Source organism: Hipposideros armiger, unplaced genomic scaffold (assembly GCF_001890085.2).
Source record: "Hipposideros armiger isolate ML-2016 unplaced genomic scaffold, ASM189008v1 scaffold_918, whole genome shotgun sequence".
Classification (NCBI taxonomy): Eukaryota; Metazoa; Chordata; class Mammalia; order Chiroptera; family Hipposideridae; genus Hipposideros; species Hipposideros armiger.
In genome coordinates this window covers 314,768-342,584 of record NW_017732268.1, presented here as the reverse complement: position 1 = coordinate 342,584, position 27,817 = coordinate 314,768, and the positions used below count along the sequence as shown (strand labels likewise).

Here is a 27,817-nt window from a genome sequence, read left to right as displayed (position 1 = left end):
GTCTCTGAGAAGGAAGGAGAGGCTGGGATGTAGGTTTTGTTGAGGAACTTGATCTGAGACAAAGAAACACTTCTTCCCTTGCTTTAGAGAGGGTAGTTGAGTATAGCTAGTATAGTTAGTAGTTACCTTCTATTTGATGATTTCTGTTTTCTCTGTGAAGTGGCAAAGTCATCTTCTAAAAGTGTGAAGGAAAATGTGTGGGTTTGAAGAGTATGGAAAGGTGTGTTGAGGAAAATGGATGGATTAAATAACTGGAGAAGTGTTGTGGGGAAAGCTGAAGACAGATGAGATGAATTTTCCGTGTGTTCTGCTGTGTAATTTTCCTCCAGCAGTGGTAGGTACCCCAGATGTGAACACAAAGGTAGCTAGTTTAATTCATCCAAGGTTGTCATTGAGCATGCCAGTGTAGTACAGTGAGGCAAAGGGAATTTAGGATATTAGCAAGAGATTGCTTGAAATTTTGGACCACCAGATATAACCTGGATAGGAAGAAAAGTGAAGATAAGAGAAATGCTGATGGAGAGTGAGAAAGTAATGGATCGTTGGACTTGAGATTCCAATGTGGGCATTAAAAAAGTGTAATGGGAATAAATAAGAGAGTAAGCTCAAAGGATGAGAAGTTTGAAGTATAGTGTGAATTCATATATCAGAGCTGATGACAGGGACCAGGGTGTGATCTTAGGAGTAGAGAATGCATTGAAGTATGGGACAATGTCTTTAGATGTGAGATCAGAAAACTTAAGTCCAGAACAGTAGGCTTTTGAAATCTGTTGGTACGATGGTGAATCTTGAAGTAGAGAAAAACACATAGGAGCCACTGTCTGAATCCTCAGTGAATGAGAATCATCAGAAATTTGGTAGGTAGGGGTTGAGCTGAAGGCATAGTTTCAAAAGGATCAGGAACTTATATAAAAAGGTAGAAGTAGTTAGCTTCTCCTCCCGATTTACTACAATTCTTACTCAGTCTCCCTGCATCCTGTATTTCTTCCTTTCATGCCCCTTATCAGGTACTCTCTCTCTTTTTTATTAACCCTGATATCTTATTGTTTTATTGTGTTTGGATATTTTCCTTATCAGATACTCTTAAAGCTGACTCTGGTGATGCCACTCCTTTTCTGTAAAATCTCCAAAAAGCACTTTGCCGAGAAAATAGAATTAAGAGCCCTGGCCTAACACACTCAGTATGACCCCGTTTATCCTCAGTCTGTCCAGCTTTGTCATCTCTTCGTACAACCAAATAATAACCAACTCGAATTCCCCTAAACATGCCACAGTTTCCTTTACATCTTGCATCACTTTGTTCCTGTCCTTCCTGCTGCATTGCCCACATTGCTGCACATTCAGTGCCTACTTGTCCTTCAAGGCCCGGGATCAGATTACAGCTCTGTCATGAAGAACTTCTATACCCTTCAGGTGGAAGTCATTTCTCCTTCCTCTGGGCATTAAGAGTAATCTTAATGAATGGCACTTACCATTTTCTAACCTATTAAGTAATTGCGTGTCTTATCTTCCTAGACTATAAACTCTTTGAAGATAAGATTTCTATCTGATTTTCTTTTAATCTCTTCAATATTTTATACAGTACAGACATGGAATAAATGAATACACTTTTAAAGTATCTTAGTGTTAATTGTATATTTTGTTTATTCTGTAATTTATTAGTAGGTAGTCATGTGTGTCAATAAGTGAATATTTAATTAAAAGAGAAAGTTTGACCTTATTACTTTATCATTGAAATTTTTTTAAGTGTATATTATGCTTATATCCACAGCCCCATGCAATCATTCGTCATACCATTAGATCTACAAACAGGAATGCCAGAGCTGAACGGACAGCTTCAGAAATAAATTGTATGTGTTTGGTATATATTTTCAGTTGGTGGTTTTGGAGGGTTGAGCTGGGTGTTCCTGTGGGGTTTTTTTCTTAATAATAAAATCTCAGGTTAACTGAGCCTACCTACTTTTAACATATCAGAATACCTCTAAAATAGAGGTTGCTTTTCTGGTTTATAATGGAATTCCCTTGGTTTATAATTAAGTAGTTTTTATTTTCTAATTGTAAAGGTAATATATGTCCATTGCAGAAATTTACAAGAGGAAAAAAAATAGAAAGTCAACATTGCCTATAATCAAATCACCCAATGCCAACCCACAGATAATATTTTGCTAAATTTCCCACCTGTTTTTACATGTAAATTTTTACATGGCTGAATTTATAATATACATAAATTTTTATTTAACATTTTCCGAAGTATTTTTCACATATTAGCCTAGCCTTTATAACCATTATGTTTGGTAGTTGCATCCTATTTCAAAGAACAATATTAAGAATAGGGACTCTACTACCATATTTAAGAGATAACAAGTGTCTGTCAACAGTCCAAAACCTCCAGCTGGCAAACAGAAAAAAAAAAAAATAGGAAAAAGAAAGAGGACAGAAAATGAAAAACTAGTATGCACCTTAAAGTATAACAGACAGTGTCTCCACTCATCTTGTACCATGTCTCTTGGGCAAATAATCCATTTCATGTCGTCATCATCTTAATCCAACAGATGTGTGTGCAAACGGTCATCTTTTTGCACTCATCTGCCTCTGTAGATTCTTCGTCATCTCAAATTTGAGGTGTCTTACTGAGAGAACTCGCATTGATTTAAGATTGGCCTATGTCCCTATAATTGAGAGACACAGGAGTACAGGGATCATCACCCTGTTTTACCATTGTGTCGTTGTTAATAGTACCTGGCAAGATTCCATTTATTGAGGTTAGAGAGCAGTTTTCCAGAAGGCAGTCTCTGAGTTTAATTATGAAAAGGTTGTTCCAGAGGAAATGCTCCTTGGACATGTTTGAATACAAAACTGTGTATACTATACGAGCCTCAGCTGTGTTAGCCTGTAATAATGTAGAAACTGGAGTTGGGGGCAGTATTACCAGATGTACAAGATGCTCAGTTTTTGGTTCACTGGGAGAAAGACAATGAACTCCTGAGGAAATTGACGTCACTGTTATTCAGGCCAAAACAAACAAACATTTTAGGTCGAGGAAGTCTAATAATTGCTGCAAGTTTACCCAACTTGAGTTTGGAAATTCCATTTGTCCCTTTTATCTTACCTGAAGACTGAGGATGATAAAGACAATAGAGATTTTGAATAAGATGTATTGTCTTACAAATCTCCTTAGTAACATTTATAGGGAGGTAAGTGTTTATGTCACTGAGAAGTATTTTCCCAGGTAGGGAACAAAAACTCTTGCAACTTTTCTTTGCCATTGTTAAAGTTCAGGCTTTTTAACAAACTGATCCATCCTAGAAATAGATATATAATAACAAAAAATGAAACCTTTGTTGACAGAAAAACTATGAAAATTTATCTGAAGTGCAACATACCCATAAGTTCCCCTACATCAATATTTTTTTAAACTGCAGGTTACTACCAACTCCATGATATCAATTTAGATTTATTTTTTAAAGACACAAAATAGAAAATATCCAGGTGCATCACTTGAATCCTTAATAGGTACTGCACTATGAAACTTTTGAGGGTTTTTTTGTTTGTTGATTTGTTTCTTTGTTTTAACAATTTGACTGATGTGCCTATGTGCATTTTCCTTTGTGTTACTTGGGATTCATTGAGCTTCTTAGACCTTTGAGTTGATTTTTTCATCAAATTTAGAAAATTTTGAACTGCTGTTTCTTCTGTTCTGCCCCAGGTTCTCTCTTCTCCTGCTGGGACTCTAGTTTAAATGTTAGACCACTTGATGTTTCACAGGTCACTGAATCTCTGTTCTCCGTCTCCCATGTACACATCTGTGTTTTTCTCTGTGCTTCGATTTACTTTCTCTTGCCCTGACTGCAAGCAAGTTCATTGATCTTTTTTTTCCCGTGGTGTTTAATCTGCTCTTCAAACCCTTCAGTGAATTTTATTTCAGATATTGTTTTTTTTTCTGTTTTTTTTGTTTTTTTTTTTTTTTTAGCTGAGCCATCCTGACACCTGTTGGCAGCTCAGTGGCAGCTCAGCTCGGGCCCCAAATCGAACCAGCGACCCTGTTGCTCAGAGCTCACACTCTTGAGCGAGCTCTTAACGAACTCGGCCGGCCCTCAAATATTGTATTTTTAAGACCTAGACTTCCATTGATACATATAGGCGTGTGTATAAATATAATATGCATACTTAGATAAAGTTTCTATTTCTCTACTGAGAATTTCCATCTGCTCACTTACTCTGTCCATCTTTTCTCTTAAATTCTTAAATATATTTATAATAGCTGTTCTAAAGTCCTTGTGTGCTAATTTCAACATCTGTTTCACTTCTTTTCTGACATACCTTGCACAGTCTTGCTTTGCTCATGGGCAATTTAGTATTCAACAAAGCCTGAAGGAGACCTCTTAGCGTATTTCCAGAGCTCCTTTATGCAGCTTTTTCATTTCTGGTCTCTGCCCTTCAAATTCCCACCGTCTAAATAGCCCCAAACTCCAGTCTTGGTTTCCTGCACCCAGTGAAACTGTTACTGTCTCTTTGGGTTCCACTTCCTTGTGCCCTAGTTTGGAAAGTGCCTTTAGGCAAAAAGCCAGGGTGAATGTGGATCTACCACCATGTATTTCTCTTCTCTCAAGCCTTGTGGTGTCTGTTATCTATTGCCTCAAAATAGTTGCTTCATAGAGTTGGTACACATACACACGTATTTGTATTTCATGTATGTAGTTTTTTATAGCAGAAGGATAAGTCCAATTCCTATTACCTCATTATGGCTAGAACCTGCATTAACTTTTGGAGATAAATGAGGATTATATAATAGAAAATCCCCTACCTTTGTGTTTTCATAGGCCAAAGATGCACCCAAAGGTACTGCTAGGATTTTCTCTAAAACAAAACAAAACAACTTGGGGGGCCAGTCTACCACACAGAACAATGGCATTCAAAACTCTGGCATTCTGTGCCGTAAATCATGGCTGCAGTAACTTTAGGCTAGCAAGAAAGAATTTGACTTTTTTTTTTTAAGGAATATTTTTCTTACATGTTTAAAACAGCTTAAATATTTATGCTATTTTAAATGAATATCTCATTTTCAATCACTGAAACTGGTACATTGGGATGCAGTTGACATTTTACTATATCTTTAATCCAAATTTATGAAATGTATTTTCTCTATGAGCTTTCTTGTCTTGAAATTTGCTAGATATATAATTCTTACTATTTAAAAAATGATTCTTTCTTATCCATATTTATACCTTCCATAATTCATCTCTAGACCTGCTTGCCAGTAATTCTAGTTGTGACAAAAAAAAAAAAAAAAAAGCCAGCTCATCTCTTGTCTCAAATGAGTGAAATGGTTCTTTGTGAATTATAGTATTTCTTGAATTAACATGTTTTTTAATTATGTTAAGAAACAAGCCATTATTGAACAGGGCTTTTTATTTTAGGTTATATTTGAAAAGTAGATACTATATTTTAGGGAATGTCTTCCAATCTTTGATTATAAATTTTATGACTTAATGTTTTTAATGTAATTAATTATGTACATACTTTGTATTGCTTTATAAACCTTGCGTTTAGGGATAAGGACAACTGGATTTTTTGAAAGTGCTTTTTTTAATGTATTTAGTTTGCTAAGATTGTATTAGGACTCATGCATCTCTCTGATGCAAGTGAGTATTTTAATTTTGGGGGGAGGTCTTTTAGTCATTTTCGATTTTAGAATTTTAAGATTCTGTGTACTTTATAATAAGTGGATAATAAGCTATCCTTTTCTCTGTTTTAGAATATTTCATATAAACGAAGTACTCTTTGAATATTTATAATAATTCTAAAATCATTTTGACTAGGCCAAATAAAATACACATTTAGCAAAATATAATACTAGATTCCTGAATACCGTTGTAACCTTTAATTTGACAAATATCATTTTTTTTTAGATACTTACAGAAAATTTGGGGTGGGGGGGAGGTTAATCATACCATAAAGTTGTAGCTTAAAGTAGTCTGAAAACAGAGCCTGCAGCCTAGATAGAGAAAAATTTTAAAGTGCTTTGTTAAGTCATTTACTTTTAATTAATTTTTTAAAATCTCATACACAAAAAGTGCTATTTAATGTTCTGACTTCAACTGAGAATTAAATAGTTATTAGAAGATTCTAAATTGTTACTTTGTTTTGGTAAGCATAAAGAAATGGGTACTCTTTTAGTAACAAAATGAGAGAATTTGTGTTTTCTTTCCTCTCTTCCTACCCTCACCCCAATACACTTGCTTCTCATTACATTTCTGATATTAACCCCTTAAGAGTTTGTGAATATCTGTTACATATTTTGCAGTTGATAAATTACAGTTTGAACCTCCTCTGAGAAAAGAAACAGAAGCACGAGATGAAATGGTAGGAGTTATGACTTTAAAGTACTTTACACATTAAAATTTGAGAAAACTGCTTTGACTTCTAGACGTACTTTGACTAGGATATAATATGTAATATACCATTTTAACCATTCATTTTTGACCCTCTGAGACTTTTGAAGAATTTACATGAAGCTAAGTACTGTATGTGGAATTTGATACTCAGCTTTAAGCTCTCAGGATCTTTTTTCTTATTGATTCTGTTAGGTTTGTAGTATATTTTTGCATTGCCTTATTATTTTTAATAGTTATTTGTTAACATAGCTTCTTTTTTAACCATTGCTCTTATTGAGAGTACTGTTTAGTTAACCCTTTCCTTATCTGAAAGGCAAGAAGTAATAGAGTAAGTAACAACCTAGATGTTCTTAACCTATTTTATTTTTAAGCTTTAGTAAAAGTATAGTTTCTAGAGTAATTTTCTTCTGTTAATAGATTTCTTCCTCCTTAACCTTCTTACTACATATATTGCTGTAGTAGGAAAGCATAATAGCACCAATAAATTAATGATAAAAATGCCTTTAATTCTCCATGTTAATGGAGTAGTGATGCAAATAATTCAGTTAGGTTTTTCTGTTTTGCTTTGAATATATTAACATATTGGTAAAGAGGGCTTGTTAACACTTGAAGCTATATTTAGTATGTTTATGGAATTTCTTAAGTTTTAGTCAACTGATAATCAGTCATTGTCCTAAATATGTTAAATGACAGCAAATCTAGAGGGAGATTTAAAAATTGATTGAAAGCCACGATGATTAACAGTTATGACACTGAATGTTTTCTTGAATCAAATAAAATTATTAATATCTGTTAATAAGGTAACATTTTAAACTCTATTTTATACTTTTAAAGGGAGTGTCATCAGACCCAAACTTTGTATTACAGTGGAATCCTTTTGTTGATGGTGCAAATACTGGAAAGTAAGTTGTTTACTAATATAATAACTTTATTTTACTTGATTATGCAAAGCAGTATTGGGGAGAGTGATTTATCCTAATAAGCTTAAATTTTCATTCTTAAAACACTTGTACTATGCCTCTTGGCAGTGTAAAGCTTCTGACTTTTTTTGTTACCAGAAGGTATCATATGTTGATCCTTAAGGTTTTTGAGTTTTGTTCTTCAAATTAGAATCTAATATGTGTAGTGTTAATATACTGAAAGGTGAGCCACACGATGTCATGGGAAAAAATACCATCTAGCAGGAGTCAGAAAGCCCCAGTTTAATCTATATAATGTAGTTACTTCATATTCTAGGCCTATCTTCCCTCAGCAATTAAATGACAAGGATAGCCTAGATGAATTGTTCCAAACCTGTTTGTGCACTGCAGTGTCTAGAGAGCTTTTTGGAAATACAGATTCCTGAGCCCCCACATTAAGCCCATAGATCTAGGGTTGGTAAGCCACATCTGGCTCACTGCCTACTTTTTGTAAAGCCCACAGACTAGAAGGGTATTTACATTTTTTAATGATTGAAAGAAAATCCAAAGAACAGTGATATTTTGTTACACATGAAAATTATATAAAATTTAAATTTCAGCATTCATAAATGAAGGTGTGTTGCTCGCTAGTTTATATATTATCTATGGCTGCTTTCAGGCTACAACAAAAGAGTTAAGTAGTTGTGACCACTGTATGGTTTGGAAAGCCTACAATATTTACTGTCTGGCCCATAGAAAAAGTTTGCCAGCCCTTCTGTAGAATACAGTCTTTGGGGCTGGAATCTAAGAATCCTGAAAGCTTCCCAATTGATTGCAATGACTATGGTAAGTATATGGAACCAGTGGGCTAGATCAGTGATTCTCAAACTTTGAGGTGCCTGGAGGATCACCTGGAGGTTTTGTTAAAATGCAGATTCTGATTCAGTAGGTCTAGAAGGTGTGTTTATAAAGTTTCCAGGTGATGCCAATGTTGCTGATCTGTGGGCCCCACTTGGAGTAGCAGAGGGCTTGATGATATGGCCATTTGAATCTATGATTCACTGTGGATTCCAACTCTAAAATTCTGACTGTTTTTTACTACTAATTTTAATTTTTATTACATATTAATTGTAGCAAAGCATAAACTAAAAAAGTCTTTGTGTTCACTGTATAAAAATATCTTCATGGTTATACTACTACAACTTGATAGAATGAGGTCTTAGGTCTTCCTGTAGATTTTTAAAATTTTGTGTACCATGATCTAATTGTCTTTTTTATCCCCTGAATATAAACAGATTTTAGTGTACATTTAATAGTATCTCTATGTTACAATCATATATCACCATCTAAATTGCATTTTTCTCTTTGTATTAGATCAACCTCAAAACGCTCAATACCACCTCCCCTACCTCCTAAGGTGAGCTACTTAAAGATTTTAAACAATGCTTATTTAAATAATAAATAAATTTTAAAAATAATTTTATTGAATTTGTTCAAAATTCTCTTAAATACACTTTAAATAAATACAGTTTTCAAGAGGGGAGTATGAAGATGTAAAATATATATTAAAAGAGATTCCATAACAAATACAATGTTTTTGTTTTGTTTTTATATTTTTTATTATTTAGTTTCAGGTGTACAAAACAATGCAATAGTTATACTTTTCACCCCTCGCAAAGTGACAACCCCCTCCCCCAATCCACTGCCCCCTCCACCCCCCATATCATACATATCTATTACAATTTCATTGACTCCACTCCCTACACTATACTCCATATCCCATGAACAAATATAATGTTTTAATAGCCATTAGAAAAAGGCAAAAATAGATTTTTACTCATTTGAGAAAATATTTGACTGCATGGAGAAGAGAGTTCATTTACATTCCTCATTGATTACTACATTCTGACATTTTTATCAGTTTGGTTGGGTTGGGGTTGATTAAAAATCACATGACAAATTAATGGTTATGTTGATATAGTAACTCAACTTTTGCTTACTTATTATTAGCCCAGTAAATTGAACTATGTAGAAGAAAAAGAACTATAAAGAGAAACAGGAATATCCTCCTCCCCCTAAAGTCTTTGATGTGTAATGATAATGAAGTGTTACTGTTTTATATCCAAATTTGTTAAAGTACTTTTGTGTCTTATTATCACTAGCCAAGGATAAACAGTTACCTTGAAGATAACCTCCTAGATGAAGAAAAATCATCAACTATAAAACGTTGCCCTGATTCAGAGAACAGAGCTCCCCAAGTTCTCAGAAGACAGAGTAGCCCAAGTTGTGTTCCTGTAGCCGAGACTTCCTCTCTTGGTATGGCTTGCAGTATTAGCAGCCCTGGGGTACATAACATCTAGATACTGTGATCTGGGTAAAAAAAGAAAGCCATTTTGTTCATATTTTGAAGAATGTCTATGTTCTTTAGTCAGTCTTAGAGTTTAAAGCTTTGTGAAGGTTCTTTAAAATTCCACATGGATGGGCTATAGAGTCCAATTCAACCCTAATTTCATCCCTTACTAAGTATTATAGGCTCTAGAAAGATCAGTGGATGTTCCTACCCTTCAGAAGTCCAGGGTCTATAGCAGAAGTTATACCCATGTACACATAACATTAGATAAGACAGTTTGTATAAGTGTTTCCTCTAATAATTAACTGTGCAATAGGAGATGAATATGCATATTTCTGAGAGAGATAAGCAGAGGGAAGAGAGGAGGTACCCGCTTGCAGAGTATTAAAGGGCTTGATGAGCCTTCAGTAGGTTGAGCCAGTGCTGGCAGGCATTCTTAGAGAACAAGAGAAAATGAACAATTGCACTGAAGCAGGAGAGTCTGAATTATGTTGGAAATACGGCTTTGTATGATAGAAGTGTGAGCTTTTGAAGGGTATATATTGGGATATAGGACTAAGAAGGTAGATTGAAGTTCAATTATGAAAGGCCTTGAATATCATCATCAATAGGTCAGATTTCATTTTTCTTTCAATATGAAAAGACATGTGTTTACATGCATTAAGACTACTGCTAAAGATGCCATGCTACCTCTATAGAACCCAGAGAAAGGCACTAAAGATACTTTAACTTATCTGACAGTAGAGAATATTTCCCAGTAAAGAATTTCCCAGTGGAAAACAAGTATTAGGGGAAAGAGAAAATTATTTTTCAAGGAAAGTATTTATTTGTATGTTCATTCAAGTTTTAACCATGATTCTCTTTAGGAAATGGTGATGGTATCTCAAAACTGATTAGTGAAAATACAGAAGGATCAGCACAAGCACCGCAGTTACCACGGAAAAAAGACAAGCGAGATTTCCCTGTAGGTATAACAGGCATGTGGTGATTAATTGTAACTAGTACTATATTTATCATACAAGGGGCATAGTCTTGTTTAATTGAAGAATTTGAATAACTGAATTTCTAAATGTATAAAGTTTTTTGGTTTTTTTAAGTTTTAAGAGGCCTTACAGTATTAAAAATTATTTTTCCCTACAGAAACCAGTTATTAATGGCCTCCCACCCACCCCAAAAGTGCTGGTAAGGAATGTTTTTTATGTGAGCCACTTGCCAGTTTTTATCTCTTTAGAAGTAGTGGAAATTTGTTTATTTGCTATCAAGTATCTTGAGCTATTAAAGGAAAGATTCATAAAATACAAAGGCATTAAATGGATCTGGATATACCATGTACCCTAATTTGAGTGAATTGGTTAGAATTTGGAGAGTTTCACTTTTTATAAATACAGGCAGTTGGCTTCTCAGATTAGCCTACAAAGGCCAATTTTATTTTAATGTGATGATATTAATAGTACTTTGTCCTCTTCATTATATGGGTTAAATATCTTTCTACTCCTGAAGCCATTTTCACATTGAAGTATGTATGCACAGTGAAAAGGAACAGGGAAGCTTATGCTAATGCTTGTTCTCTGGCCCTTCAGTAGAACTTATTTGTAAGGTGGTTCAGCCAATCATATGAGTAGGATGCTTTATAAATTATACCTTTTTATTCATGAAAAGTCTAAGATACAATATAAATATTAGTCATTTCATCTGTTATCACTATTAAGGAGTTATACTGCAATTATAATCACTGCAGTGCTACTCAATAAAAGCATATACTATTTCACATTATTACATGTTAGTCCTAAAGATAAGTAGTGACTTAAAATTTCTAGAATGTATTATTGATGCATATAGATGTTTTCATAAATCTGATACTTTTGTCCTAAAATGTGGATTATACAAAGATACAATACAAGATTCTTGATAGAAGGGATTAAATTATATCAAAATAAGAATTTTGTTTTGTAATGAAACTTAAGTATATGCAAATGAGAATCAGTTTAGCATTTCATAATCTTGGCTATTTTCTAAGAATATATAAAATTATTATTTAATCAAACAAGTCAAATTTTTTTTTCTTTATAAATAAGATGGGAGCATGTTTTTCCAAAGTTTTTGATGGCTGCCCTTTGAAAATTAATTGTGCAACATCCTGGATACATCCTGATACAAAAGGTAAAATTTCTGAACTTTTATATACATCTCCAGTAAAATATTTGTTATGGCAAAGGATCTTTATGATCAATAAACTGAGGTGGTTTATTTTAAAAATATGATTTAGAGACTAAATAGTGTAGGAACCTGCAACAATCTAAGCAGGTAAATAGAATTTTAGTTTAAGGCATTAGAATTTAAGCATATACACCAACTGTTCCTGATTAAAGGAGACCAAAGAGACTTCACAACTGATTGCAACCATAATTTGAGATTTTCTTTTACGTAAAAAGGCAATACTGGGACAATTGATACAATTGATAATCTCATAGGTAAAATCAATAGATAATAGTGTCATTTCAGTATAGAGTATAGTATTTCAGTGTTAATTTCCTGATTTTGATCATTGTACTATAGTTATAGAAGACTTTTTTTCTTTTTAAGAAATGCACACTGACATGTTTAGGAGTAAAGAGACATTGTGTTTGTAACTTATTTGAAACAAAAAACAAAAATGTTCAGAAAACAAAAAAATTGTGTGTATTGAGAGAGAGAAGGATATAGCCAAAGTGGTAAATGTTAACATGTGAAAACTGTGAAGGATATTCAGGAATTCTTTCTACTGTTATAGCTTTTATGTAAGTCTGAAATAATGGCAAATAGAATTTATTTTTAAAAATTTAGACTATATTTTTAAATTGAGGAAGCATAATACATAGAGGCAAAAATTTGGAATCAAATAGATCTGAGTTTGAATTCCTACTCTGTCTTGGGAAAGATACTTAACACCTCTAGTTCTCAGTGTGATCATTTATAACAGAAAAACTCTTAATGCAACTCGCCTGGTTGCAAGGAAGCAAGGCGCTGCCTGGGGGTCTGGTGATTAGGAAACAGGTTAGGCAGTAGAAGGTGTTCAGGAAATATTTGTTCCAACTTCAACCCACTATTAGAAAGTATAACAGAGAAAAAAATATTTTTAACAGTAAAGAAATGGTTTTTGTGTTTGTAAATTTTCATTTTGATATAATTTCAAACTTACAGAAAGTTAGAAAAATAGTATAAGAAACTCCTGTTTCTATTTTGAATCATCAGTTTCTGTTTTGCCCCATTTGTTTTGTATGTGCATTTTTTTGCTGAATCACTTGAGAATGAGTTGAAGACATGCTCCTCTTCTCCTTATACTTTAGTTTCTATTTCCTAGGAGTAAGACTCATCTCTTATATAATCATAGTACAATTATAAAGATCAGGAAATTTATCATTGATATAATACTGTTTTTTGATCCACAGTCCATATTTAAATTTTATTAATTGTCGCAATAATATCCTATGTCTCCCCCTTCTTTTTTCCCCCAGTTCAAAATTCAAGATCGCGTGTTGCATTTAGCTACCATGCCTCTTTAGTCTCCTTTAGTCTAGAACAGTTCATCAACCTTTCTTTCTTTCTCTTGACACTTTTGAGGCTACTTACTTTGTAGAATGTCCCCTAATTGGGCTTTGTCTGATGAGTCCTCATGCTTAGATCAGGTTATTTTGGCAGGAAATCACAGAAGTGTTACTCTGCTCATCTCAGTGCATCATGTCAGGAGGCATGTAGTATCAGCTTGTCCAAATACTAGTGATATTAACATTGACCAGTAGGTTAAAGTGGTATTTACTAGGTTTCTCCACTGTCAAGTTACTCTTTTTCCTTTTCTAATTAATTAATTATTTAATTAATTTCCCAAACGAATTGATAAGTAATTAGTGGAGAGCTATATTGAGACTATATTAAATATCCTCTCATCAGACTTTCACCAACTAGTTTTAGCATCCATTGATAATCCATTGACGTCTATTGACAATTTTCCTCCTTTCCCATTTATTCGTTGATTTTTATCAGTTTGAACTTATGAATTTTTTTTTTTATTCAGTGAGGTATGATCTGTCACTTATTTATTTTAGCACTTAAATTGTCAGAGTTTTTGAGTAGTGCGAGCCCCTCTGTTCTTTTGTTTGATATGTCCTCATCATTTTTTTAGCACTTCCTTACTTTATGGCACAGCAAGATTTCTAGGCTCGTCTTATACTTTCCTTGTCCCATAATTGGAATCAGTCTTTTTTCTAAGAAGCCCTGTTTTTTTTTTTTTTAAGTGGTAAATATTTAGAAACCAAGATCTGGAAACTAAGTGTGCTCATGGTTTCTGGTGTGTCATAATTTATAATTTCTATTTAATTAGTAGTTTTCTTGTTCCAAGAGTATTTGAGATGTCTGGCAAAAATATATAGCTATAATAAAAAATCTTAAGATACAAAAATTATGTCGAAAGGAAGGATTAAACAGTAAGATCATCTTACACTGAACAGTAAGATGAGTTAGTAACAGAGACTATATCTGCTTTTAAAAATTAGAAAAGAATTGGGGGAAGAGATAAAAGAGGTGGCATGGATTTTAGAAAACAATTTTTCTTTGGATGCGTGGGTGGCTCTGTAACCCTTAGTGCCATTAAAATATAGAGCCATTATTTTAGTGAATGATTTCAGAAAATGATAGTAAATTTCAATGATTTATCTCAACTATTTTAGATCAGTACATTATTTTTGGAACTGAAGATGGTATTTACACATTGAATCTCAATGAGCTACATGAGGCAACAATGGAACAGGTAATTGAGGAGTTTTAACTCAAGAAATTAGTTTGGGTAATTGAGTAAAAGAAATATCTTAATTTTAAGTCAATTTATGTGGGCCTCCGATTTAATTTTTATGATTTAAATTTTTAAAGAGGTGAAATTGTACTTTTTTACACGTTCATGTTGAAAGTTTTTCTGTAAGGTTTTGGTAATTTACTGAAAGATAGAAAATAGTTATTTTTATACTATTTTAGACTGTTAGAATTTGGAAGTTAATGGGTAAGAGAATGAAAATTGAAGAGTTTTAATCTTTTTTCTTTATAGTTATTTCCACGGAAATGTACTTGGCTCTATGTTATCAATAATACTTTAATGTCATTATCAGGTATGTATATGATGAAAGTAATGTGGAAAATAAATCATAGACAAGCTGAGAAATGTGATTTTATTATGCATTCTTTTAAAATATTATTTGTTAATCTGGTTAACTATAGTATAGTAACTTTGAGACTTGCACATGTTTTTTACAACTTAGAATGAGAAGAAACTTTGAAAGCTGACTCTGTCTTAAGTTAAGATAGCACTTCCCAAACCTGCCAGGGTCTGAACACCTGAGAAATGTCACAGTGATTGTCACCTGAGGCCATCCCCTTCCACTCAGCCATCTCCACTTTCACTATCACCATTCCTGCCATCTGATGAGAATTAACAGTTGAAGGGAAAGAATCAGAGGATCTAGCTGCTTTCTTTTTCTGTGACCTTGAGCAAGTCACCCTCTCTTAGCCTCAGTTTTCTTAATTGTAAAATGAGAATGATGGAAACAATCACAGCCTTACAAGGTTACTGTGAGGATTGAATGAGATGATGTCCAGTGTGCTTGGGAAACTGAAGACTTATACAGATGTTTCCTGGTAGAATTCATGTTATTCTGGACCACATAGTAACCATCTTGGACTTGAAAGTCTTATAAACAAGTGGGTTGCAGAGCAATCTATTGTAATTTTGTTTTTCTTTTTATGGTTGTTGTTGAGGGTGCATTTGTGAGTGGTGTTTTGGCTTTTTTTCTTCTTTTAATTCTTAACCTACCAAAACCTATTTTTTTTACATTTTAGACTTAAGTGGCTAGAGATTGCTGCTTGCTTTCGTTCTGATAGTAGAGCACAGATGGTTAATTATTTGTCTGTCCCTTAATCCTAATGCTATTAACTATTAAAATAGCACTCTCCCGTTTCTATTTTGAATAATTAAATAATTTCAGTATTTCTTAAATTTTTTTGAATTCTTTTGTTTGATACTGTCTTTTGCTCTCTATCTCAATAGATTATGTGAGGATTCTATCCCTGCTCTATTTACTGTACTGTAGGCTACTCAGTATTAAGTGTACGTTTCAGCTACTTAAAAGTCATCAGTGCTGATACACATTCTTACTCGCTGATAGATCATTATGAATTTTGGCCTAATTTAGGAAGTGTTATTTTCATAATTTTAAGTGTGTGTGTGTGTGTGTGTGTGTGTGTGTGTGTGTGTGTGTAAAACTTGAATTCTTCCACTAAGCAATTGCCTAATTAGAGATTCTTCAGGAATTTGTATATTTCAGCTGATGACAGTGTTTACAAAGAGCATTTTATTTGATAGTTCATAAATGGCGTCTAAAAAGCTGGGGTCCTCAAAAGAGTACTTAATCTTTTTTATTTTAGTTGTGCTTCTCCCCAGTGTTTTTACTTTTGTTTAACAAAATATTCATATGTTACTGTTGATATGAAAATAAACTTAAATCCAATTCTGTTTCAGTTCACAATTCTGAATTGTATATGTGTAGGATCACTGTTCTCTAACTGTCTTACTGCTTTTATCCTTACTCATACCTCTCTTTGGAAATGAGCTTAAAAACCACACAGAGTACATCTTATATATTTATAAAATAACTACAGGAAAACAGGAAAAAGTTAGCCTATTAATTAGTTTTTTCCATACTCTTGTTAAAATGATCCATAAAGCTAAATGAAAGTGGATAGCAGAGCTTAATAGTAGGAAATACTGTTCTTAAGGGCCTGCGTTAGTGTGGATGGATGTGCACACATACATGTACATGTGTTTAGCTGCCTAGCTAGCTATTTATATAGGGGGAATGGAGAGAGGAAGGGTGGTATAATATTAGGCAGAATGTTTCCATTCTGAAAAAATACAGAGAATTTTGTTCAGGATAAGACTACTTATATTAAGTTTATAATACTAAAGTAATAAATACTGTTTTGTTTTATAGTACCATACCAGGTGTAATAAGGAATCAAAAGATGTTTACCATATGATCCCATGCTTAACACAGTTATGGTTTTGATTCTATGGAAATAATCCTATTACTTCCATGTAATAGTCACAGTTATCCTTGTATTATGACATATATTAATTTGTTCTACTCTTCTTAATATTTCAATGTGTTATAAAGATGTCATTCACACACAATATATATCAATATCTATATATCTATATATCTATCTATATAAACTACTAGCTTTTCAAAAAAAAAAAAAAGATGTCATTCACAATCACTTTTAATCCAAGGTAATTTGAAAAATTATTGATAAATAGGTCTGTCCCAGAAAGTATTATAATATAGTTTTATAGAATTTTCCATGTTACACTAATCACATGCATATGTATCATTATAACTCCATTTATTGTACAACGATGTTTAACAACTTCTTTTTCTATCTGGCTTAATTAAAGTTTGCATATATTCTGCCCAGATCACCTGTTAGTCAAAATATACCTAATTTGTGTATTAAGAAACCCAATTGTCTACTTTCTTAAAACTCATTTTATCTATTATCTTTCAGACTAATATTAACTGGGTTTTTTGTTTGTTTGTTTGTTTGTTTGTTTGTTTGTTTGTTTGTGTTTTTCTTCTTGCTTGGCTTTTGAACATTTCTGGACTTCTCATTTTAGAAGGTAATTATATTTTCTTCTGCTTGAAAATTGTATTTCTCTCCTGGAAATGATCCTAATAAAAGTAAAATATTTCTCTTTTATAGGAAAAACCTTTCAACTCTACTCTCATAATCTCATAGCTTTGTTTGAACAAGCCAAAAAACCAGGATTAGCTGCCCATATTCAAACTCATAGGTTTCCAGACCGCATTCTACCAAGGTACAAAATATTTTTATTCTGCTGGAAAAAAGGATTTAGTATTTATTTTTAAACTGCCAGTGTTCCTTGCCCACTAAAGAATTTTCTTTGTCTTAATTTTGAAAGATAGTTTACACTCAAGTACATGTCATCTAGAATTTGAAATATCGGTGTTTTGTTAACTTGGCTCTCCAGGAGAATCACCTGTATAAGTTTTATAATACAGATTCCCAGACCCTGCCTCAGTCCTATAAAATCAGATAGTTTGGGGTCAGAGTCCAAGACAGTTTTTTTTAAGCTCCTTGACTGGTTCAGATGCACCTAATTCACAGATCACTGTTTGGTTCCCAAATACCGCAACAGAGTACATTTATATTGTCCTATGTTTTCAGAAAGTTCGCTTTAACCACAAAGATTCCTGATACAAAAGGCTGCCACAAATGTTGCATAGGTGAGTAAATGCTATTTCTCAAACTGGATGGTTAGAACTTTTAACATCTTTAAAATTGTCTTGTAGTGTCAAATAGGAAGGAAGGTAGATTTTTTATTTGTTTTTATTAAGAGCCATTAGAAGCACAAAAATGTGTAGTGGGATGTGACATAAAAGTGCTTGGAAATAACAGTCCTAGTGCTTTCTCAGAGCATAGTGTTCCTAGAGTTGTTTAACCATAATCCCTGAGGCTATGTCTCTGCTAATATACTAGCTTTCATTTATTTGACACTTACCATTTATTGAACATTTTCATTTATTTAACAGTTACTGCTTAGTTCTTTATGAACATTATTGCAGGAGCTTAGCTAACTATGAAGTTAGAGGAAACAGTCCACATAAGACCACCCTCACTTCTGATACCAATTGCAAATTTGGGGGTTTTACAAAATCACCCTCATGTTCAAAAAATCTCTAGAAGGACTCACAGAACTCACTGAAAGTGATCCTACTCATGGTTATAGTCAATTACGGGGAAAGGATATAGGTTAAAATCGATCAAGGGAAGAAGTGCATAGGGCAGAGTCCAGGAAAAGTGCCAACATAGAGCTTCTGTTGTCCTCTCCCCATGGAGTAATGGACAGCATTACTTTCCTGGCAGTGACGTGTGACTGTACACACACAGCATTGCCAACCAGGGAGGTTTACTCCACCCTCATTGTCCTGTGTTTTTATTAGGGATCCATCACATAGGCATGATTGATTGCGCACATGGCTGAGCTCAGTAACCAGCCCCTCCGAAGGTCAATGGATACTGCATGACCCAAAGCCCCTACTTTAAATCACACTGTTGGTCTTTCTGGAATGACCAACCCCTCCCTTACACAGTGTTGCCAGCCCCCATTCAGTGACCCAAGGTCCCTGGCAAACTAAGACACTCCTATCAGGTATGACATTCCTGAGGCTTAGAAAGTATCTCCCAGAAGGGAGGACAAAGTCCAGACCTCTTTGGAAGGGAAGATTAAATTCTGTACTGTATAATGATCTTATCTCACTTAACCCTAAAACCACCCCATGATACTTATGTCACTAGAAAGTAACAGAAACTGGGATCAGACCCAGTCCAGGACTTCAGATCCTGAGCTCCTAACTTCCTGTTTATTCTTTTTGTTTAACGAATGAGCTTACACATTGACCTTCATGATACATGGTTCCACAGTATACTCTCTCTAGTTGTAAGCAAATTTCCTGAGCATTTTTCTAGGAAGAATCAGATTCCAAATATCTATGACTCGAGAAAGGTCTAGAAGCTTACAATCTAAGATATAAACTTATAAATCTGTTAAGATAGAGTTTTTGCAGGTAACTACTTTTATAATCATTATGGATGGGAGTCAAATTGTGGAGACGTAAAGACCAATATGAGTTTATAGATTGGAGTCAAGGAAGTTACATCTTTAGTAAGATGTAAAGTAGTTATTTCCACCTTGTCTTAAGTACACAGCTATACCAAAAATGAAATCACAAATGTCAGTTGCCTCCTGAGTCTTCTTGACTGAAGTCTCTTTTGATCCATTTTCTTAAGAAGCAGCTCTACAGGTTGCATACTAGTTTAGGTGTTTTAGTGCTTAAAATACTATTCTTGTAAAAAGTTCCTATGTTTAAGAACCTGGTAAATTAAAGATGTTTAGAAGTAAATGTATGTAATTTAAAAATGAGATGAGAAAGTAAAAAGGAAAGGGTAACAGAGCCACTTACTTTTTCTACCCACTCTTATCCTACTGAACAGAAACGATAAATGTCCTTTATCAGCCAGATAATCACTTCAAATAGTTTTTCTTCCATCAATGGAAGGCTACATTTCATTGTTTTTTTCCATGTGTTAACACTGCTTTATAAAGAAAGCTAACTTAGCTTTTAGGTGAGTATAGCTCTTAGCTAAACTAATTATGTCTTCATATAAAGGTATTCAATGTTTTGGCTGGGTCTGTTTTATTTTGTTTCATTCCAGTCAGAAACCCTTACACAGGACATAAATACCTCTGTGGAGCTTTACAGTCTGGAATTGTTTTACTTCAGTGGTATGAGCCAATGCAGAAATTCATGTTGATAAAGGTATATATTACTTTGTTTACAGTTTTCTTCTTTAGAAAACACTAATGTATAACTGAGGCCAAATTTTAATATTCGATTACAACTATCTAGGGTCAGCACGTTTACAGTTATTTATATGTCTTTATTTGGTTTAGGAATTTTTTTGTTCTTAAGATTTCCTCTTTACCTTATGTTAATAAACTTCCAGAAGCATCACAACCATAAAGATGAATATAGCCAATCCTCTAAAGCATATTTTTATAGAAAACTCATCCTTATCATGATCATTTTAGAGGTAGTCCTTTTTAAGAATTAGATCAATCAAGAAAATGAAAGCCTTTCTATCGACTTTATTTAACAACAGTATGACTAGAGAGATTGTTTCTAAATTATACTTCTGTTGTTTTTCTTTTTGCAGCACTTTGATTTTCCTTTGCCAAGTCCTTTGAATGTTTTTGAAATGCTGGTGATACCAGAACAGGAATACCCTATGGTCTGTGTAGCTATTAGCAAGGGCACCGAATCAAATCAGGTAGTTCAGTTTGAGACAATCAATTTAAATTCTGCATCTTCATGGTTTACAGAAATTGGTGCAGGTAAGTGTTTTTTACCTTATGTTACGATATTGATGCTTTTGCATATGAAAGAAGCAGACTGATTTCAACCTGTGTGGATATGTTCAAATAAAGACTCAAGAGTTTAGTTTCCCAAGTAAGCCCAGAGGCTCATGTGCATATATTGGGTTGTCGGAAAAGTCATGACACATGTTTCCAACAGTTGGTACTTGTTCATTTTTGGAAGTACTAGAGTCATTCGCATCTATGTTATTGCTATGACATTTGACAGCTAACAGTTCTAGCTTCACTCTAAAAAAAAACTTGAGCGATTTGGTTGAGTTTTGCAGATTTTACAACAAGTTGAAGATGGAAGACCAAACTGTGCATTTTTGCCATATTTTACTGTTTTACTTCCATAAAGATAAGAATGCGCGTCAAGCTTGTGAAAAGTTGCATAAAGTTTACAGTGACAATGCTGTACAAGAACGTCAGTGCCAACGATGGTTCACGAAATTCCATGCTGGTGATTTTGATCTCAGCGACACTGCTCGGTCAGGGAGGCCCACCGAGGTTGATGACCACAAAATAAAGGCATCGTTCGCGTCAAACCCATGTTACACGACACGAGAGATTGCAGAAACATTGAACATCATCATTCAGGTGTTCACAACCACCTGAAAAAGCTGGGATACGTAAGCAAGCTCGATATTTGGGTTCCACATGAACTCAATGAAGTTCATTTGACCTTCTTTGTCAAATGTGTATATACATCTGCAATATGCTCATTACACGTGAGGAAAACAATTCTTTTTTGAAGCAACTGATAACTGGTGATGAGAACTGGATTGTTGACAACGACGTGGTGCGCAAATGGTCTTGGTCCCAATGTGATGATTCACCTCAAACAACATCAAAAGCAGACGTTTACCAGAGGAAGGTTGTGCTCTCAGTGTGGTGGGATTTTAAAGGTGTCATGTTTTTTGAGCCCCTATCAAGGAACCAAACAATTAATTTGAATGTGTACTGTCAGCACTTGGACAGTTTGAATGAATCCATCATCTAGAAACATCCAGAGCTCGTTAATTGTAATGGAGTTGTGTTCCATCACGACAACATGAGACCACACAAAAGTTTGATCACCCGTCAAAAATTACTGGAGCTTGTATGGGATGTGTTGCCACACCCACCATACTCGCCTGACCTTGCACTGTCAGACTTCCACTTGTTTCGCTGTCTTCAAAACTCCTTGTGTGGTATAATGTTCAATTCAGATGAGTCTGTAAATCAGCACCTTGTTCAGTTTTTCGCAAATAAAGACAGGTACTTCTATGAACGAGGAATTATTAAGTTCACTGATGGATGGCAAAAGGTTATCGAACAAATCGGGCAATATATCATTGATCTTGGTTCTTTATATAAATAAATGACCTTTGAAAAACATAGATAAAATACGTTGTGACTTTTCCAACAACCCAATAGTTTGTGATCTCTATTTGCTTGAGGCAATTTGATGCAAATTATTTTACCAAGGAGAATTTTAATGATTTCTGACATTTATAAAGGTCTTAGTTGTTACCAGTTAGTCTTTGGACTTCCTAAATTATAGTTAAGTTTTAAAAATACTTTTCAAATTTTATGAGCTTCTCAAGAGATTTACGTTTTTTTTCCATGTGAATTCCCTACCCACCCACTCCCACCCCACCACACACACACACACACACACACACACACACACACACACACACACACACACACACACAGAATCATTGAGTTCAAGTGCTTTTCAAGTGTGGTCTCCAGGCTTTACTATTTAAGGATACAGGGACATACTTCTTGGCGCTTGCTGGGAATGGTTTGTTAGCTTAGGATTTTGTCAGATATGTCTTAGTGAAAGTTCTGAAAGGGTTGAAAGTTTATTCTTAAACTTTAAAATTCTAACCAATCAAATCATTTGTTAAATCTACATAATACGTGAAATGAAAGGGGTCTTCATTTTGCCAGTTTACCGTTTGTTGTGCTAGTGTGTTACTTGATCATTTGTAGCCCCAAGTTTATGAAACCGTTTTTATATATGAAGTCAAGCAAGCTGTAGTTATAGCTACTTCATTACTAACCACTGTTACATCTCTTATCACCTTGTGAAGAAGTTTGTTACAAGTACCATAAGTTTGATGGTTCTTATTAAATGTCCTTAGCTTTTTATCATTTATAGGCTAAATTACAAAACTCTTCATACAACCCAGCTATTGAAGTTAACATAGAACCACTAATGTCACTTTCAGAATAAGAATCAACATCAGGTAGTGGTGTTCTGAAAAAGGGTTAAAACAGGCTCTTGGGATACAGAGAAGCCTGGTTTGTAGGTTGCCTGTTTCTGTGGTATACATACTCCCACGATGGCCAATTTCAAACTACCAGCCTGATGTCATCTGGCTCACAAAATTCCTGAAAGTTTAACAACCTAGTGCAAGCCAGTTACAGCATACAATGGCTGATGTCTCTCTCTTTATAGACCAGGTCATAATTTCCAGTAGAATAAAATAGGAATGTACTTGTATTCTGTATCCTCCCACCCACCTGTACCCCACATTTCTTTATAATTGTCTGATACTTTTAGTTGAGTTAGATGCATACCCTCCTGGTATAACTAATAGAAAGGTGCAAATTACATTGTTTTATTACCATGAAATTTAAGTGGCCCAAACAGAAATGTGTTCCTATTATGTAGTTGCTGCCAAAAAGAAGGGTGATAGATCAATTTATTTAAAAACCAAAATCATTTTTGGCAGACAGCCCCAACTTTTTTTTACTGGTTAGTATACAATAATGGTATAGGGCAAGTCATTTCATACAATTATCTAACGTGTGCTTGCCGCTTTCTTCTGTATACTACTAGGAGGTTACTTTGCTCAAGGCTAGACATTCAGAGCCCTCTTGTCAAATTTGGGGAAGGGACAGTTGGGGGGTTTTGTAGTTTGTTTTTTAATGCCTGAAACATACTGTTCTACCCACTTATAATATTATCTAGGCTAAAATTAAGGTGGATGCAAATTTACTTCCTGAGGAGAGCCAGGACTCTGCCTGCGGGTTATCATCCAAATCATCCTGTAGCAGAGGTGGTCCTGACTAGGCTTCCCCTTTCACAAATGATGGTTAATCCACCTCCCGGCTATGTTGTTGAATTAAATTGGCAATAGTTGTAATAGTTAAAATGAACTCCTATTCTGAGATTCTTAGTCTGATTTATTATTACAGTATCCTTATTTCCAAGGATGCTGCTTAGCATATCATCATCACTCAATATTTGTGTAATAAATGCATGAACATAGATTTAATGAGAAAAACTAGAGTGTTGCCTGAGGGACCAGCAGCTTATCAGTTCTGTAGATCAGAATTTTTCACTATGTGTGAGCTTTGGAAGTTTTCCAAAAACACCCCAAAATAGTATATAAAACTTTGTGTTTTTGTTCAGATGTGCAGTTTTTAAGGGAGAGGATTAATGGGCTTCCCAAAGAAATGTAGTTAAGAATAACCTATCTAAATATTTAAAATCTTTTCTTAAATTCAGCTAGACCACTCAAGCAAAGTGTCTAAAATGAATTGTTTTATCAAAAATGTTTTGCAAAAATGTTATCACCTCTATTAGCAGATGTTAAAAGCCTGCAAATAATCTGCCCTGCAAATACCAGCCCTGCAAATATCATCAAAGCTATGAAAGTTGCTTTCTGCAAAGATACTGTTGACAGTATTATTTTCTGTGTTACTCGATGTCCTCTTAAAAACAGAACCCCCTTTTACACACCCCCCCCCCCCCACACACACACACCGAACACCAGGAAATTTTTTCTCTGATTACAGTTTCATTAATCCTTTTGCATTTTCTGAATTACTACCCTATTTTTATCTAGGATGCTGTGATGCACCTAACTGATCTTGTTTCCATCTTCCCATTGGCTACTGTAAAATGCAGAGCAAAATCTAGACATTGTATAACATGCATCTTACTTTCTTTTCCATATTTAGCCTTCATTTATTTTTGTAAGTCACCTTTCTAGAACTACCTAAGGTATTAATTAACTGTAGTATTGAGCTTGTCTCAGCTCAGTTAGCCATGTGTAAGATTAACATTTGTTCTCCTAAGTTGACCTACATACATTTTCTTGAAAAGATAACATATCATCACAAAATGTGATTTCTGTGTTAAATTTCAAAGACTAGTTTTAAACCACAGAAAAAGTCAGAATTTGTATTCATCTGTAAGCTCTAGTTTTTAAAGCATATTGTATAACAGTAACCTTGTTTTTTTCCCCCCTCCAAGGCAGCCAACAGTTAGATTCCATTCATGTAACACAGTTGGAGAGAGATACCGTTTTGGTGTGTTTAGATAGTAAGTACTATTTTAAAGTTTATTCTGAGTATTGTACTTGATATAACAGATATTTTCATGGAAGTGATTCTCTTAAACCAAATTTCAAGATTTTCACTTTTTTCACCTTATGTTTAGGCTTGTTTTATTGATGAAAAACCTAAATTGGCTACAGATATAGTAAATAGTAATTAATTGATCTATTTGTCAATACTATTCTCTGTGATCTCTTTGTTTCGCCTACTTGGGAACATTATATTAGAACAGTTTGCCATAACCTTGGGGTAAAATTCTGTATAAAACTGTTCTGAATACAATTCTGTGTAAAACTATTCTGAGTTTTTTTCATATCATTATAATTAGTGAAAAAAAATAGAAGGTCTATAGATGTACCAATTAAGGACAGGGATATTGAATTCTGAGAAACGCATCGTTAGGCAATTTTGCATTGTACAAACATCATAGAGTGCACTTGCACAAATCTAGGTGGTATAGCCTACTACACAGGTAGGCTATAAGGTATAGCCTATTGCTCCTAGGCTACAGGACTGTACAGTGTGTGCTGCAGCAGATTAAATCAAGCACAAAAGAAAATGATGCAATCAAGAGATGCCGTAGACAGCGAGATGGATGTGGCTACCGCCAGCATAACACAGTAGACTGTTTTATAGAAGACTTTTTTAATAAGTAGAAAGAGTACACTAAAAAAAAAATATATAGTGTAGTAAGTGCATAAACCAGTAATATAGTCATTTATTTTCATTATAAAGTATTATGCACTGTGCATAATTATATGTGCTATGATTTTATATGACTGTCAGCATATTAGGTTTGTTTACACCAGCATCGCCACAAATGTGAGTACTTCATTACACTACAACATGATGGCTGCCTTTCTAGGTGACAGGAAGTTTTCAGCTCCGTTATAATCTTATGGGGCCACCATCATATACGTGGCTGTCGCTGACCAAGTCATCATTAGTGCGACACATAGCTACACTAATATGGTCACTTAGAATCATGTAATGTGAACTTTTGGAATCATATCAGAATGAGATTTTAATGTACAGATAAATTTGACACGCTTATCTGCTGTTGTGATTCTTTTGATGCAGGAAGAAATATATTTTTAAATTTATTGGAGTGACATTGGTTAATAAGATTATATAGGTTTCAAGTGTACAGTTCTATAATACATCATCTATATATTGCTGATAAAAGTGTATTGTACTATAAGCAGTTGAGAGGCAGAAAAATTTTAACAACAGGTATTATTTCAGTTTTGTAAAGAAAGTACTCTGGTTCTTAAAACCCACCTTATTTTTATGTAGTGAATCCTGCAAGGTGAAATTCACCCAGACTTGAAATTATATTTAAAACATGACAATATTTGCCATGTTTGATCCGTTCCAGTATTTTTTAAATTACTGAACTTGCCCATAGGTGTTCAGGGTTATTTTAAAAATTGTTCTGCTACTGAATTTGCCTATATTCCCTAGTGGATTTTCCATATAGAGTCATAAAAATCATCTAGTACTATAGATAAGTAAACCAAAACCCAAAGTGTTTTGTTCCCCTATCACCCCTTTTTTAAATACTTTGATTTTTTTTTGAGTACTGATAAGACTGGAGCATTATTAGATTACTCATAAATGAATTTAATAAATTCTTTTTTTATCCAAACAAGTAGAAAGTTCTATACTGATTAACTAAGTAATCAGATCATCAGCATTATAATAATGTTGAACCTTTAACGTTAAATCTCTACTACCTTCTGAATCATCCTAGGAAAATAAATTTGCTTAGTTTTCATTTTGTTGACAATGTATTTTATCAAAAAAATTTAAAACCTTTGATTAACTAAGCTCTCCGTTTCCCAATTATTCAAGGTAAATGGAAAGTTGACTTTCTTGAGTTTTTTTGGGCTTTTTTTAAGGAGCAGTGTAAGACTTCAAAAGTGAGTTATCAACTAATCAGTATAAATAGTTTTAGTGAGCAGCATAGAGATAGGCCTGAAATCACAAATCGTGTTAGACAAATGAGGAAGCAATGCAAAGAGAAAGTATCTTCCAAGTCAGAGATGAGATGGTTAAATTAGAAAACAAATAGATGAAAGGGAAGTCGAATTATGTATCCCAGAGTTTACTTATAGAGCAGTTGTGACTCTCAAGAGTTGGCAACTATTTGTTGCCCCTCTATATAGGAGCACTCAGTCCTAATGTCATGAATGACTGCAGATAGCACTTATTATATGTTATATCATTTGTAAGGGGGAAAAATCCATTCTTATTGCACCAAGGTAGTCCTGTTAAAAAACACTGTACTTTTTAAAAAATGAGAATGTAACTGTTCAATCTGTACTATATAAAAAAGAAAAAAAATTAGAAGCAGAATTGCCATTTACCAAAGGAGCCACTCTTACAGTATATGTTAAAAAACATATTAATGATAATTTTTAACTGGGCATGCTTGAATCAAGATAAATAATTGAACTTTATTAAAAATATTATTCCATATCCATGTAAAATCTACATATCAAGTTACATTTAACAGATTTGGATTTCCGGTATTGACATGTTTTTTCTTTTTTTAAGAATTTGTAAAAATTGTAAATCTACAAGGAAAACTAAAATCAAGTAAGAAACTGGCCTCTGAGCTAACTTTTGATTTTCGCATTGAATCTGTAGGTAAGTCTTTTTTAAAATAATGCTAGAATACTTTTGCTTTTGTTCATTGTTTTCCTAGGGTTGTCTAGAGCAGCACTGTCTCATAGAAGTTTCTGTAATGCAGAAATGTGCTTTTAAATGCAGTAGTCATTAACCACACCTGTTAAGGACTTGAAACATGGCT

At 33.9% G+C, this 27,817-nt stretch overlaps 1 protein-coding gene across 6 annotated transcripts in view; it reads left to right on the top strand.

Moving 5' to 3' along the window:
- MAP4K5 (mitogen-activated protein kinase kinase kinase kinase 5) overlaps nt 1-27,817 on the top strand; it is a 93,801-nt gene that overhangs the window by 57,641 nt on the left and 8,343 nt on the right. For 3 of the 6 annotated variants that reach the window (XM_019630497.1, XM_019630496.1, XM_019630494.1), the window contains 17 exons: nt 1,772-1,850; nt 6,305-6,363; nt 7,230-7,297; nt 8,669-8,711; nt 9,457-9,610; nt 10,511-10,608; nt 10,785-10,826; nt 11,720-11,804; nt 14,348-14,427; nt 14,719-14,779; nt 17,341-17,343; nt 17,427-17,541; nt 17,913-17,971; nt 19,962-20,065; nt 20,463-20,640; nt 24,920-24,988; nt 27,562-27,654. In XM_019630497.1, coding sequence (XP_019486042.1) covers nt 1,772-1,850; nt 6,305-6,363; nt 7,230-7,297; nt 8,669-8,711; nt 9,457-9,610; nt 10,511-10,608; nt 10,785-10,826; nt 11,720-11,804; nt 14,348-14,427; nt 14,719-14,779; nt 17,341-17,343; nt 17,427-17,541; nt 17,913-17,971; nt 19,962-20,065; nt 20,463-20,640; nt 24,920-24,988; nt 27,562-27,654 — 1,390 coding nt within the window. The remainder of the gene's footprint in view (nt 1-1,771; nt 1,851-6,304; nt 6,364-7,229; nt 7,298-8,668; nt 8,712-9,456; nt 9,611-10,510; nt 10,609-10,784; nt 10,827-11,719; nt 11,805-14,347; nt 14,428-14,718; nt 14,780-17,340; nt 17,344-17,426; nt 17,542-17,912; nt 17,972-19,961; nt 20,066-20,462; nt 20,641-24,919; nt 24,989-27,561; nt 27,655-27,817) is intronic. The other 3 variants (XM_019630499.1, XM_019630495.1, XM_019630498.1) reach the window with 2 other exon arrangements.